Source organism: Eurytemora carolleeae, unplaced genomic scaffold (assembly GCF_000591075.1).
Source record: "Eurytemora carolleeae unplaced genomic scaffold, Eaff_2.0 scaffold35, whole genome shotgun sequence".
NCBI classification, from domain to species: Eukaryota; Metazoa; Arthropoda; class Copepoda; order Calanoida; family Temoridae; genus Eurytemora; species Eurytemora carolleeae.
Genome location: NW_019396166.1, coordinates 57840 through 72662, shown reverse-complemented (window position 1 = coordinate 72662; position 14823 = coordinate 57840). Strand labels below are relative to the sequence as shown.

The window sequence follows — 14823 nt, the reverse complement described above, 5'->3', positions numbered from 1 at the left end:
ATGTAGACCTATATCTAGATATAGTGTATACAGGTTGACCTAGATCTAGATATAGTGTATTCCGGTAGACCTAGACCTATATCTAGATATAGTAAATACAGGTAGACCTAGATCTAGGTATAGCATATACATGTAGACCTAGATCGAGATATAGTGTATACAGGTAGACCTAGATTTAGATATAGTGTATACAGATAGACATAGATCTAGATATATCATATACAGGTAGACCTAGATCTGGATATAGTGTATACAGGTAGACCTAGATCTATTTATAGTATATAAAGGTAGACCTAAATCAATATACAGTGTATATGTAGACCTAGATCTAGATATAGTGTATACAGGTAGACCTAGATCTAGATATAGTGTATACAGGTAGACCTAGATCAATATACAGTGTATATGTAGACCTAGTTCTAGATACAATGTAAAGGTAGAACAAGATCTATATATACAATGTACAGGTATTCCTAGATTTAGATACTGTGTATATGCAGACCTAGATCTAGATACAGTGTATATATAGACCTAGATCTAGACACAGTGTATATGTATACCTAGATCTAGATACTGTTTATATGTAGACTTAGATCTAGATACATTTTATATGTAGACCTCGATCTATTTACATTGTATATGTAGACCTAGATCTAGATACAGTGTATAAAATAATGAAAAGGTAGACCAATATCAAGATATAATGAAAAGGTAGATCAAAATCTAGATATATTGAAAAGTTAGACCAAGTTCTAGGCACTGTATAGTGTATATAGGTAGTGCTTGAACTATTTACAGTGTATTGTTAAAACTTGGTCAGCATTAACGTCTAAAATGATTTAGAATGCGTCTCCTGGTTCTGGTGGTGTTAGTCTGCGCTGCAGTTATGGCGGAGGGCAGACGGGGGCGGAACAAAAAGGAGCGGAAGGAGCGTGTCTGGCATGTTGCTACGGCGGAGGAGGAGTGTGGGAAATCGGTGCAGATGAATGAAGGTCATCCAACTGATCTGTGCACAGAGGTAACAAATCAAGATATTAAAATAAAACTTTTCCTTTAAAGCAATTAAAAAAAAAATTGAGAAAAGAACTGATTACTTACCACAAACTCTAATGAAATTTTCCCTTTATCTTTTCCACTGATGGTGAAAACCTTGGCTATTTAATCTGGAAGAATTCAATGTTTGAATTATGAAAGGATAAATAAATATATGAGGATTTATTCATTGGTGATTTAAATCAGACATTTGCATGCGAATTCAAATCAATACACTTTATTAAAACTACAATCTCGTTTTTAGGTTGATAAGGAAGTATGTATCTGCTCCAGTAAAGACGAGACTACATGGAAGTATGTGTGTGGGAAGTGTAGCTTGAAATGGAAGTAAGTTTGGACATGGTACAGATCTTAACTTAGCTGAAATCGATTTTGATCTTGGTTTGCTTCATGTTTTTTTCATTAATTAACCTTTTTTCCAGCTCCGAAGAGAAAGAAGAGGAAAACAAGGAAGGAGGAGAGAAGAAGAATAAAAAAAAGGTGATCAAAGAGAATGTGAATAAGAGACAGAAACTTCGATCCAAGCTCAAGGTTGAACTTTATGGGCAAATAACCTTTTGCCTGATTTTTTTAAAATTAGATTTTTAGAGCTTTCAGAAAATTTATCAATTTGAAAACTTTATTGATTAGTTAATTTACTATAAATCCTGACCGATAAATATTTCTAACAAATGTAAAGTTAAAATTTGCAATTAACTTTATTGCGGCATGGAGCAACTTTAACACCAAATTTTAAATTCAACAATTAAATGTATTTTTTTTTGTTCAGGAGAAAGCCAAGAAGGGAAAGAAAAATGAGAAACAGCACAAGAAAAGTAAAAATACTCACGAGGTATTGTTGCCTTATTTCTGTTTCCAACCCATTTCATTTAGCCCCTATTTGCACAGTTTACATGGAAAAACTGCTGTAAAAACTGCAAATTCAACTTAATATTTGAAGCAATTCACATTTTTAATGGATTATTACTTAAAGCTTGTCACTTTGTGTGTTGTATTAATTATCAACCATCTAATCACTTCAAACGGTTAATTTCAAACAAAAATATTTTTAGAATATCTCCGGGGGGAAGTTATAAAGAATATGTTTATTTCGTACAAAGAGAACAGAGCGCGTTAATAAGAAGAACAAGACTAAATTTTTATTTTTCAAATTAATTCCAACATTCATTAAGTTTTCTCATTTTTCTTTAAATCTTTTAGGAAGCTGATCCACAGATCGCAGCTTTGCTGAATCCGACTGCATCTACCTAGTAATCCAAACCAAATATTGTCAAATAAATGTCGTCGTTGATTATTCATTCCTTAGGAGAATAGTTTTTCTCCATTAGAAATTTTTAAGTTTAAATAAATCTTGATTTTGTTTTTTGTTCTTGCGGAAAGATAATTGTAAATTAGATTAGTGCTGTAAACGATTAAACGGAGTAGGACATTGTTTAACGGATGGAACTCGCACAATTTACCGCTCCATCATACTACACTTTTACTAGTATATTTCTAATGGGCTTGGCAAAATAAAAAATATGAAATATTGGCAACCCAAATCTATATACAAATATACATCCGTTGTGCAGACATTTAATAAAATGCACGCAAAAATCGAGTAATATTTTGCCAATTACTTCTTATAAACTTAAGCTAGGAACAAGCGTGTTGCATTTTTAAAATGTAAATGCCTAGAGCTACAAAAAAGTATAATCAAAAGTTTGGTGAGGTAAAACCAAAGGCTAAGGCGTTGCGACACTAGACTATCTTTCAGAGTTGTCTAAATCTCAGTGGTTGAGAGTAATGGTTAAGAGTTTGGTTGCTAGGTGTCTCTCCCACATGGAACCCCTCCTCAAGCGTTGATGAATACTATGAATTATCAACAATTTATAAATGAATCGAATTGAATTCGATATTTACAGGTTTTAATATCTGAATAATTAATTTAAAAACTAATTTCGAACTATTCACTATCAGATAATGCAACTCTCTGAATTTATATGAACGCTACTTTCGTAGGTATAAGACGTTTTTAACCCTTTTCTCCTTTTAGACGCAACAGATAAAAGTAAAATTAGTAGCGATTGATATTGAATTCAACCTATACCCCCTTTCATTTTTTGCGAACCCTCCCTTTAATAACGATGTCAACCATTCTATTTACGAAATACATTGACTATTTAATGTGTAAATCCCAATAAAATAAGAATAGAGAAACTTAAAGGAAATAAGCTGGGTATAATTTTTTTTATATTCTTACACAGACTAACCATCAGCAAAATCGGTACATTAAGTGACTAAGAATGGACATTGACATGGACATTCAAGTTAGGAGTTCAATATTTATAACTTAAAGTAGACATATCAAAAATATACACTCACTATACAGTATACAGTGAGATAAATTTTACTCTAGTCTTCTACAGAGGGAAACTATTTTTGTAATGTTTTATTAACAACTAGCTCAGAAACCCAGCGTTGCCTGGATTTTTTACTCTATAAAAGTCTACCAACTCAACTTAGAATTTAAAAAAATCTGAAAACATTCCCGTGGTTTTCCCAAGTTTCCCAATCAAAATTTGAGCCGAATCGATCTTATGTTCATGAGTTATGATCAAACAACATACATACAGACACACAGAGATTACTTCTTTATGTATACGGATCATAAATATGATTTCGATAAATAATTTTAGATTGAATTAAATCTAACAGATTTCGTAGGTCATGTTAGGTTAGATAGCTGAAAGGATTAAAAACAATATTGTTTCGGACACACATAAATATATTTTCATAAATAGTTAGAAAACAAATACAAAACATGTATTTATGCATTTTACGGTTATGGATAAAATAATTTGTGTGAGATTCTACCTACTTTTATGCAGAAACCCACAACATTTTTGCTAATTATTGCTTTTGCAGTTAACGTTGCAAAAAATAATTACAAACAATAGGATTGAGCATGAACTTCAATACTCAAAGTATTCATGATTCAGTCTCTTTAGTTTTAGCTTTTTCATCTGGAACCAGAATGTACGGATGTTAAGTCAGACAGAGGCGTATTAAGGGGTGGGGCTATGGGGCCCCTCTAGATCAGTGAAATCTATGGGATTCGGGGGGTTTCGGGGGGTTTTTGGGGCCACGGAAGCTAAGCCCCCTTGAAAGAAAAAAATTTAAGCCCCCCCATGGAAAAATTCCTGAATAAGTGCCTGAAGTCAGAGCCTTTAAACCAACTTTAAACATTGAATTATTTCTGTGAGACAACACAAACCAGTCAAAGTATCGAGCTTTAAAGTATTGGATCATCCCAGCCAGATCCCACAATCTCCGCTGAAGTAATTTTAACGCACTGCTTACTCCAAACCATAGACCAGTGTTAAAATTACAGTTTTAGGGTAAACAGTGCGAAGGACGGAAATACAAAGGAGTAGTGATAAATAGTAGTGTAAATGAATATGATAATGTACTTGAGCTATGCCAGGTGTTCGGTTAATTGATGTTTGGTATTTACCAAACCTAGTTTTGACTTCCAAAGAAAGTAAAGAAAACTTTATCAACAAGGTACTTTATACAGTGCGACCCATAATTTTATGAAGGAGGACGACGACATTCAAGTAATCTTATTTGTATTTATGTTAAAGCTAATATTTAACTTTATCAGTAGAAAAATTAACCTTTTAAGTGAAATGAGTTTGTGCACAGTTACCATGCACAATAGCTGTGTTTCATGTTTATTGACCTATTTGAAATCATAGCTTTAGTTCAGCAGTCGTTTCCTTATTCCACAGTTTTATGGGTCTCACTGTGTCGTGCTAAAAATTGTATTAGTATAAAAGATTATCTATCACATATAATTGTTTAGATGCTACTTTAGGCTCTCAGGTGCTTTAACGACACAAATTTCAAAAATGAAATCCTTCATTATTTTGGTAATCTTTTATTATTTTATGTTAACTTTACTTTAGATAATGACATATATTTTAGGAGATAATATTAGCATCTTCAGCAGGACAGAGCTACTGGTGGCTAGATAATCCTGGGGTAATAAATCCATAGTAATCTTCACATTTAACATTTAATATTATCCACATCAAGATATTTGTATCATTATTATTATCCAAATTTAAAGTATAAAAGTGTTCTAAATTCTAATGATACAAAATACCGGTAAACTGTATTTGACAACTATTTGTGGTGGTTTTGCTTGGCTAAAGGCTACGTTCATTACACGATAACGCTTAAATGTCAAATATTTACACTACAGATATAAACAAAAAGATTTGGAAAACAAAGACAAAATCCTCCCGTGAGTACTAAGCAATTAGTATGAAAACCTTTATATTTATTTGTAATTCCAGCACGCAAAACTATCAGGAAAAATCTATTTCATAAATTAAATAAATAAAAATATCAAATTCTTTATTAGAAATATTTCGTCAGGTTTTTGGAGGAAGAAATTATGATTCAGAGGCAATTGCATCAGGAGAACATTTAAGGTAGGACTAGTTGCAGTATTGATCAGGATTAACTGCAGTATTGATCAGGATTAACTGCAGTATTGATCAGGATTAACTGCCGTATTGACCAGGATTAACTGCAGTATTGATCAGGATTAACTGCTGCAATGAGAGGGATTAACTCCAGCAATGAGTAGGATTAACGTCAGTAACGAGTAGGATTAACTGCAGTATCGATCAGGATTAATTGCAGCAATGAGTAGGATTAACGTCAGTAATGAATTAACTGCAGTATTGATCATGATTAAATGCAGTATTGGTCAGGATTAACTGCATTATTGATCAGGATTAACTGCAGCAATGATTAGGATTAACTGCAGAAATGTGTAGGGTTAACTGCAGTAATGAGTAGGATTAACTGCAGTAATTAGTAGGATTAACTGCAGTAATGAGTAGGATTAACTGCAGTAATCAGTAGGATAAACCGCAGTATTGATCAGGATTAACTGCAGTAATGAGTAGGATTAACTGCAGCAATGAATATGATTAACTGCAGAAATAAGTAGGATTAACTGCAGTAATTAGTAGGGTTAACTGCAGTAATTAGTAGGATTAACTGCTGCAACAATTAAGATTAACTCCAGCAATGAGTAGGATTAACTGGAGTAATGAGTAGGATTAATTGCAGTAATTAGTAGGATTAACTGCAGTACTGAGTAGGATTAACTGCAGCAATAAGTAGGATTAACTGCAGCAATGAGTAGGATTAATTGCAGTAATGAATAGGATTAACTGCAGTAGTGAATAGGATTAACTGCGTAATGAGTAGGATTAACTGCAGTAATGAATAGGATTAACTGCTGCAATGAGTAGGATTAACTGTAGCAATGAGTAGGATTAACTGCAGCAATGAGTAGGATTAACTGTAGCAATGAGTAGGATTAACTGCAGCAATGAGTAGGATTAACTGTAGCAATGAGTAGGATTAACTGCAGCATTGAGTAGGATTAACTGTAGCAATGAGTAGGATTAACTGCAGAAATGAGTAGGATTAACTGCAGCAATGAGTAGGATTAACTGCAACAATGAGTAGGATTAACTGCAGCAATGAGTAGGATTAACTGTAGCAATGAGTAGGATTAACTGCAGTAATGAGTAAGAATAATTACAATGCTAAGTTGGATCATCTACAGTATAAAAGGTTGTCTCAACCCAACTAATAATATTTAGTATAGTGCTAGATAGGATTAACTGCAACCTAGGATTAACCTTTCTTCTAGGAATAGAAGTGAAACTACTCTCTTTACCTAAGTATAGATTATGTAATGATGAAACCGTTATTTAGCTTGAAATATTAATTAACTAAAATTAATATTCGTTTCAGAAATAGAAGTGCAGCAACTTCGACAAACCCTATTGACAGAGTTAAAAGGAAATTTCCAATAAAAAAGTGTTTGAAATATTTAGAATAATTTTTCAAATAGTTTTAAAAAGTTTAATTGTTACTATGGAGTTTAGCTGAAGAGATCGTTTCTTAAATATTTGAATAAAACGGACATTTTAATATTTTATTTCACCTTTTAATTCAAGGTTTGTAAGTCTGCGGTTGTAGCGTAGAAAGTCTGGAAATGCATTAAACTGTGGAAGATTTGAATTTATTTTTACAAACTTTTAAAACCAAAGAATAGTTTATATTCATTTTACCAATTACACACATAATACCCAGTGCAGAATTCAAATTATGGGAGAGTAACATTTGTTGAAATTTTAAAAGAATATAATTATATAATTATAAATTATATAATATAATTATTGGATTTTTTTTAATACAGACAGTCAAATATATTACCAGATGATATTACCAGCGAGTGCCCAATAGGTAGATAAATAATTTCATTCATTCATTCATTCATTATTCAACTTGAGATATTAAAAATAAGCAATAACAATTTACTATGCAGTTTGGACCCGCCTAGCCAGGGTAGGTTGTTTTGAGTGGTTGGCATAGATAAATAAACATATATAGCTTATCAAAGGAATTGATGGAGATCGATTAATTAAAATACAGGGTGGATGGTGGATACACAAACACAAATAAGCTGATAAAGTTTAAGTTTTTTTTAGTTTTTTATATGAAATCTACTCACATGATATACAACTAGGTTTTTTTCGCATATAAACCTCTGATAATTCTCAACATAAATATTGATTACTATTTGTTTAAATACTTTTGCAGATTTAGATTCTTTAAGGTCCATTTCAATTGCATTCCACAATTTAGGAAACATTGCGGATGGAAAGTTCTCTGGATTTTTTATTAAAACCCGTTCTAATTTATATGATTTTGTTCTATTCGGTTCAGCTAAAGACTTAAACATATTTTGGAAGGAAGAGGGGAGGTTATCATTAAAGTATCCATGCATAAATGTCAGAACACAAAATTTGTATGTATCATCAAGATTAAGAACTTTCAGTTTTGAAAATAATGGATTTTAATGTGGCTTGAAAGTACTATAATTAATCGCTCTTATTGCCTTTTTTGCAAAGATCTGATTTTTTGCAGTTTAAAGTTTTTAACCCCTCCCCAAGTAACATTTCCATTATTTAAAATGAGGCCTACAAGAGAGTTATAAACAAGTTGACGAATGTTTAATGGTAAGATATTCTTAATTTGAGACAAAGAAAGATAGATTTTATTGGATTGTTATCAAATATGCTGACATTAATACTACCTTTAATATTCCTATTCTTTGTAACACAACTACCTACTTGACTGTAAATCAGTGATTCAAGATTTGAACCAGCAGTTGGTAGTTCAGCGACCTAGCTCAAATTCATTAAAATCGGTCTTTTGAATCATATCTTTAGTAATCCTTTTCATTCTTTATCTTACTTTCAGTAATCCTCTTCTTTGTAATACTCTATATCACAATAAAAAATACCATTGTTTTCCAATCTTTTACAATTTTACATTTAGCATAGAAACCAGTTTTCTTTTTTCTTACCCTGTATAATATAAGATGATAATGCAAATGTTCCCTGAAACGACCAATTATCATGGTCATAATTCTGTAGGTTAAAATTTTGTCTGAATTAAGTTATTGGTCTAAATGTTATTAAAACTCAATTCCTTTAGGTTAAATATTGCATTCATTAAAAATATCAGCCAAGAGTGAGATTGGTGTCTTAAAAAATTATTTTTTGATTTCATCTTCTGTACACAATTTTATTTTCTTACTGCAGATTCTAATTGTGTTGAGAGATATCTGTGCCGGACGAAGGCCCCAAGTAGATTAGATCTTATTGTAAGTATTTTTTTGTGAGTACAATATTCTTATAAAAATTTCGCTAAACATAGAAATCTGGCTGGAAATTTTTCGGTATTGAACAAATTCTTTGGATTTCATGGATTGTTTTTTTTTAAATTTTAAATATTAGTTTTCAAGATATGGTGAAAGATTATCTAACACAATTGTATTACACTATATACATAATACAATAGAAAGATTTATTTATACATTCATGTAATATAACGAATTTAAAAAACAGTGAATAACAATCCTCCTTTAAACGGTAAAATTCATAAATCAGGTCTTCACAATAATAGAAAATGATATTGAAGCTCTTGCTCCTATATATAATATATATATAGTTGTTTGTTATAGCTGACCAAAACGACTTAACCAAATTGACATCTTTTGAGGGATCCCATGGAATATGCTTTAAAAAAAACGTTTTTTAAGTGTTTATCAAACCTTTGAAACGCCGGGTACTCCAGCGAGTAATTCATAAACATATTTATTAAAAAACAAGATTTCTTTAATTTTTAAAATTTACAAATATACACAACAAGCAATTGACTTTAAGACGACTTAAAACATGTTAAATTCAAAGATCTGAAGTCTTAAAATGGCCTTCTGTTCCTTATGCCTAAAATAAAGTCTGTTTATGGTACAGGGTGTCCCAAAAAACATGGGAATTCAGTGACGAATTGGATATCGTCTTTGTTATGAATTAGCATTGTAATACCTAATTTTAATAGCCATAATATTATTATATCTGCTAGAGGTTATGTAATGAAAATGGTAAAAGGCTATAAAGATGTGTCTATAATGTTTCCAAAAGATAAACAGTGAAGACGGACAAGTTTACTCTGTTTGTATACTGCAATTTTCTTGTTTTATTAAGTACAACCGTATGCAGTCAAAACATAAACAAACAAAATGTGAACATAGCAGACAAAACTCTGACAGATTACAGCTTTCTCAGTAGGTATCACTATACTAAATCAAAGAATTATTTAAAAAGACGATATCGAATTCGTCACTGAATTCCCATGTTTATTGGAACAGGGTGTTCATATATGGTTGGGAAGTGTACATTGACAGGAAACCAAGATGTTGTTAATCGTTTTTGAAAACGAGCATTAAACGATCGTTTTTTTCGTTTTCCTATCGTTTTTTGTTTCGTTTTCCGATCATTTTAAAAACAATCGTTTTAAAAACTTTTAAAATAAACGATAGTTTTTAAAACGATCGGAAAACGAAACAAAAAACGATAGGAAAACGAAAAAAACGATCGCTTTTCAAAAAAATGAAAACGTGAACATCCCTAATCACGTATTTAAAAAACATTTCTAAATGTGTACACTGTACAGCCGTGTTATGTTCCTGCAGAGAATAACTTTGGAGTTTGTTGTACAAACCCGTTCCCACGGATCTGTCCCTTTACACCTAATATACCTACCAGGTTGGTTATTTACCAATTACAAGCATCCTAGGCACTAATTTACTTAATAATTACTTTCCTGGCACTTACCTACCAAGTGTTTACTTACCTGTAATTACCCACCAGTTGTATACCTACTTGTCCTCTACACCTAATATACCTACCAGGTTGGTTATTTACCAATTACAAGCATCCTAGGCACTAATTTACTTAATAATTACTTTCCTGGCACTTACCTACCAAATGTTTACTTACCTGTAATTACCCTCCAGTTGAATACCTACTTGTAATTACCCGACAATTGCTTACTTGCCTGTAATTACCAATTATTTTAATTATTGTATATTGTATTGTGGACACCCAATGTACCAAAATACTTTGATAGAGAAGGAAATATTAAAAAAAATATCATTCAAATTATAAAATGTGGAAACTAATTAGAATTCGTAGTTTTTTCTCGTAAATGTCGCCTTTTCTCTCTATAAATCTCCTGGCAGGAATATTTAAAAGAATATTTTTAAAGATAATTTATTAATTCAGTAAGATAATTAATTCAACCTATAGATATGAAGTCTTTACGCCTCTATTTTGATATGTGTAATTTTATAGTTCAGAACTAAGTTTTTTGTGATTGTTTTTTTTGTTTGCATATTTTTGTAGATCTTTTTTTCTTTTTTGGGAGGGGGGATATTTTCCTAGTTCATAGTTATCAAACTCTGTTATAGAGGTGTTTTGTTTGTTTTTATGTATGTGTTTAATAGATCAATGTTACAGGGAGCAGTGCAAATTTGCAGAAAAGGAGTGCAACAGTCCAGGTCTTATTTTCATCTAAATATTTTTCATAAAAAGTAACGCATTAAAAAAAGATATGAGGAAAATGCTCATTTGGACTTAATCGGTGATCAATGATATGATAAGTAATCAGTATTCAGGATCGGTGATCAGTGATCAGTAATCATTGATCATTGATCATTAATATATTTTACAAGGTGATGAGAGTGGTTGTGAGAGGCCAGCACTCTGCTGTTTCAACGGATGCACCAATGTTTGTTTAAAAAGTATAAACAAGGATAACAACAAAATATGAATATATGAATTTAACCTAAATGGTCTGGCACTATTTCTTCATTTTTCATATAAAGTAGTTAACATAAAACTGTGGATTGGACATTGTTACTGTCTTTGCTCTTTTTTTTGATTGAGAAATGTCTCTAAGATTTTAGTAATTTTTTATGTATTATAGATTCAACAGATAAAAATGTCTAAAATGTGAAGAATATCGTTAATCTTGAACGTTTGATCACGATATACAATTTGGGCACTTTTAAATTTAACGCTCAATGCTTGAACCCTCAATTTAAGTTGTTCCTGCAGGGTATAACCATTCCTGGATATAAAAGAAGGGATTAAATTAATCAGCAGGTCTGCATAAGACGGAGACTAAAGCTTGATTTAAAACCCAAAAGTTCTTACTTTTGTGCTGGATACTCATAATCCCGATAGCTTGATCTTGATATCCACTGTGGACACTTTTAATTTGAGACTCAATGCTTAATCACTACATTTTAGTTATTCCTCCAGGGTAAACTTAAGATGCGGGATATTGAATACAGCGATTAAGCTTTGTCTCGATATTTACAACACAAGAGTTCTCAGCTCAGGGCATAGTTTTAGAACTAAATCCTAAGCGAAATTTCATGAAAAAAATAAGGTGACATGGATCTACTGTTTTCTGGTTAATACTGTATTATATCTTCTATTTGTTGATGTCGTCACAGAATCTTACTTTGAGCCGCAGCGTCCGTTCTTTACCAGACTCCCGCCAAGAGATAAGCAAAAACGACCTTCCGTCACTTCTCAGTCTACCGAAGGCCCAAATAGTAAACCTGTAAGGACTACAAGAGGTCCAAAAATAACTACTACGGCCCCAGAATTGAATACTGCAAGGGTGACAGAAGAGACTACTCCAAGGACTGAAGACGACTTTTCAGGTAAAAACGCTTTGAGAAGAGTCGGCCAATAAGAGTATTTAAGTATTCCTCAGAAATTTGGGATAAAGGGTGAACATTTATTTCATAGCATCAAATCAAATAATGATAAATGTGTTCGTTAGATGTTTTATCTTACATATTTTTATATTAACTGATTGTTATGTTCATAGTATATGGGTGAACAAAACATAAAAAAACATGTTTCAGTTCATTTAATATTATCAAATTTTCTACCATAAAAACAATAATGTTTTTTAAAAATTATACATCCTTTATATTTTTTTCAAATGTTTGTGTGACTGTGTGTTTTTTTCTTCCGTAAACAAGATTTGTAGAAAGCAAATATGTTATACATATATATGTATATATATATATAAATAAATATATGTATATATATATATGTATATACATATATATGTATATATATATATAAATAAATATATGTATATATATATATGTATATACATATATATGTATATATATATATATACATATATACATATATATGTATATGTATGTATATATATATATATATATAAATGTATACACCTACACCTACCTTCGACTGTATTATTTTTTTAAATTTTGATGATACAAGAACATTTTCTATGTATTCTTTCTAGAATATGAATCAAATAGCGACGATTATAACGATTTCGGGATTGATGCAAGAATTGGACCTTCACGGTCTAGTCCTCGGAGAGAAGGAGGAACTACTAAAGGTGGAACAACAAGGGGTCCTAAAACGGGAATTGTAACCAAAGGAACAGGTGTGAAGAATAATATAAAAATATTTTTTTTTTGTAATAAATATGATTCAAAGGTAATTGAGTCTTTGTCACAAACTCTGATTTTCTAATACCTATTTCTTTGCAATCCAATTTCGTAAACGTTAGATATTTCAAACTATGAATTCTGTTAGATGTTAGATCAAATAGCCTAAGTTTGAAATATCAAGGGTTTCCACCGTTAGGTTGCCAAGATATAAGGATTAGAAAATTTGAGTTTGTGGCAAAGACTCAATTCCTTTAGAGTATGGAGTTAAATCCATTCCTTAAACTCTTTTTTTTCCCCCTCCATCAGGGAAGGGGTTTAATTTCTTTGGACATCTTTCATTTGTCGGAATCTATAATTTTCAGCTTTTGGTTTTTATGAATTTTCTATATTTAGAGTTATCACAGTCTTTCGAATCTTTGCAAAAAGAGGTAATTTTATCTACTAAGGATAGTCAAAAACATTTTTTTCTATAAAAATTTACAACAGGGCCGGATTTTATAAATTTGAGCAAGATCTAAAGACGGTTCAACCACGTATATTGAATTGGTGATTTATGATTTGTCCTATAGACGAAAACTACACTGCAGAACTACATATTAGTATTTGAATCGACGCAGTATGCAGTTCAGCTCAAATTCATTAAATTCAGTCCCTGGACACATTTTTAAACATCACTGAACCTCGCTTGCATTCTTATTTTTATTCATGAATCATGATCTTATATGATATTTGAAAAATAGTTTTGCTTATACCAATTATTTGTTTTACTACAGTGGTTGGCGACTATTTCAATACAATGAAGACGACTTTTCAAACTAAATTTTGATTTGGAATTACAAGTTTACAAGTAATTAAAGAGAAGCTTTTTTAATTGGCAGCTTCTCTTGGCTTCTATGTTTATGTGTATCCTTGCTGTTTAACAGTTTCATATAAATCAAAATATCAAAATGAAAAGTCGTCTTTATTGTATTAATATAATCACCTACCACTGTGTAAAAATGATAAACTAGGAACCTCGAGATCTAGAGAAACTGTGGAGTAAACTACTAGATCGTCTTCTAACTTTAGAAAAATAAATCAAAAACTTAATTGTGAAAATGTTAACTTTGTTCTTTTTTTTTTACTTTTTCAACGCTTTTGAATATGTTTATTGCAAAAGCAACTTTAAACATATTGGATTCAATGAATTATTGTTAGATTTATTTTCATGTTTAGTTAGTAGAGAAAAAATCAGTTTATTTTAAAATTACCTTGTAAAACAGAAATATAAGGAGGATATTAAAAAAGATTTATTAAATTATTATAGTGTAATGTGTATTTGTGTAAAAAGATGATTTTACAGTAAGGATATCCGTAAGCTTTTAGTTTATGTTCATTAGATGATGTTCTATATATCAACTTGTAAATAAATTTTTTGTTAATGTTATACTTTCAATTAAAATATTGCAAACGGCAGAGATTAAGATATTGATCTTTTTGTATTTTTGATAAAGTATATCATTGCAAGGTGAGCTGGTGTTGAATAATGGGTAAACAAACCTAGCCTTAGTAAAGGCTATGAATATATATTGGATTTTAGAAAATTCTATAATTTATATATATGAGAAAACAAACAAACTCTAACCAGGCCAGAAGCCAACATAGGTTTCGTATTTTTTTCCTTCAGTTTCCGACGTCCATCCAACGTCATGTCAAATTAAAGTAAATTTAAATATAAATATAAATGGAAATCTTAAAGGTTTTCAATCATAAATCTTCTTGCTAAAAAGCTAATGAGAAGAGCTAAACAGTTTTGAATTACTGATATGCAACCAACTGAATTTGTTTCTCTC

The 14823-nt window shown here is 31.0% G+C and overlaps 2 protein-coding genes across 3 annotated transcripts; both read left to right on the top strand.

The window, feature by feature from the left end:
• The first annotated feature begins 811 nt into the window (after nt 1–811).
• On the top strand, nt 812–2415 carry LOC111696955 (uncharacterized). Its single transcript, XM_023466774.1, has 5 exons — nt 812–1018; nt 1298–1380; nt 1476–1584; nt 1823–1885; nt 2254–2415. The coding sequence occupies exons 1-5, from the start codon at nt 845–847 to the stop codon at nt 2302–2304; spliced, it is 480 nt and encodes a 159-aa protein (XP_023322542.1). The 5' UTR covers nt 812–844; the 3' UTR covers nt 2305–2415.
• A 2005-nt stretch (nt 2416–4420) lies between these two features.
• Nucleotides 4421–14417, top strand: LOC111696999 (uncharacterized). Of its 2 annotated transcripts, none has more exons than XM_023466851.1 (14): nt 4421–4599; nt 4913–4967; nt 5023–5079; nt 5479–5534; nt 6880–6927; nt 7328–7374; nt 8739–8800; nt 10153–10244; nt 10998–11038; nt 11213–11281; nt 12002–12214; nt 12838–12984; nt 13385–13419; nt 14002–14417. In XM_023466851.1, exons 2-14 carry the CDS (start codon nt 4947–4949, stop codon nt 14065–14067), a joined length of 954 nt encoding a protein of 317 aa, XP_023322619.1. In that variant the 5' UTR covers nt 4421–4599; nt 4913–4946; the 3' UTR covers nt 14068–14417. The 2 variants fall into 2 exon arrangements, with proteins under 2 accessions (XP_023322619.1, XP_023322618.1); XM_023466850.1 differs by having other exon boundaries at nt 4901–4967.
• The last annotated feature ends 406 nt before the right edge of the window (nt 14418–14823 follow it).

Coding starts and splice junctions, on each gene's coding strand:
- LOC111696955 (XM_023466774.1), top strand. CDS start 845: ATGCGTCTCCTGGTTCTGGTGGTGTTAGTCTGCGCTGCAGTTATGGCG. Junction 1,019..1,297: donor CAACTGATCTGTGCACAGAG/GTAACAAATCAA, acceptor TCTCGTTTTTAG/GTTGATAAGGAAGTATGTAT. Junction 1,381..1,475: donor AAGTGTAGCTTGAAATGGAA/GTAAGTTTGGAC, acceptor CCTTTTTTCCAG/CTCCGAAGAGAAAGAAGAGG.
- LOC111696999 (XM_023466851.1), top strand. CDS start 4,947: ATGAAATCCTTCATTATTTTG. Junction 4,968..5,022: donor TGAAATCCTTCATTATTTTG/GTAATCTTTTAT, acceptor CATATATTTTAG/GAGATAATATTAGCATCTTC. Junction 5,080..5,478: donor GGTGGCTAGATAATCCTGGG/GTAATAAATCCA, acceptor ATATTTCGTCAG/GTTTTTGGAGGAAGAAATTA.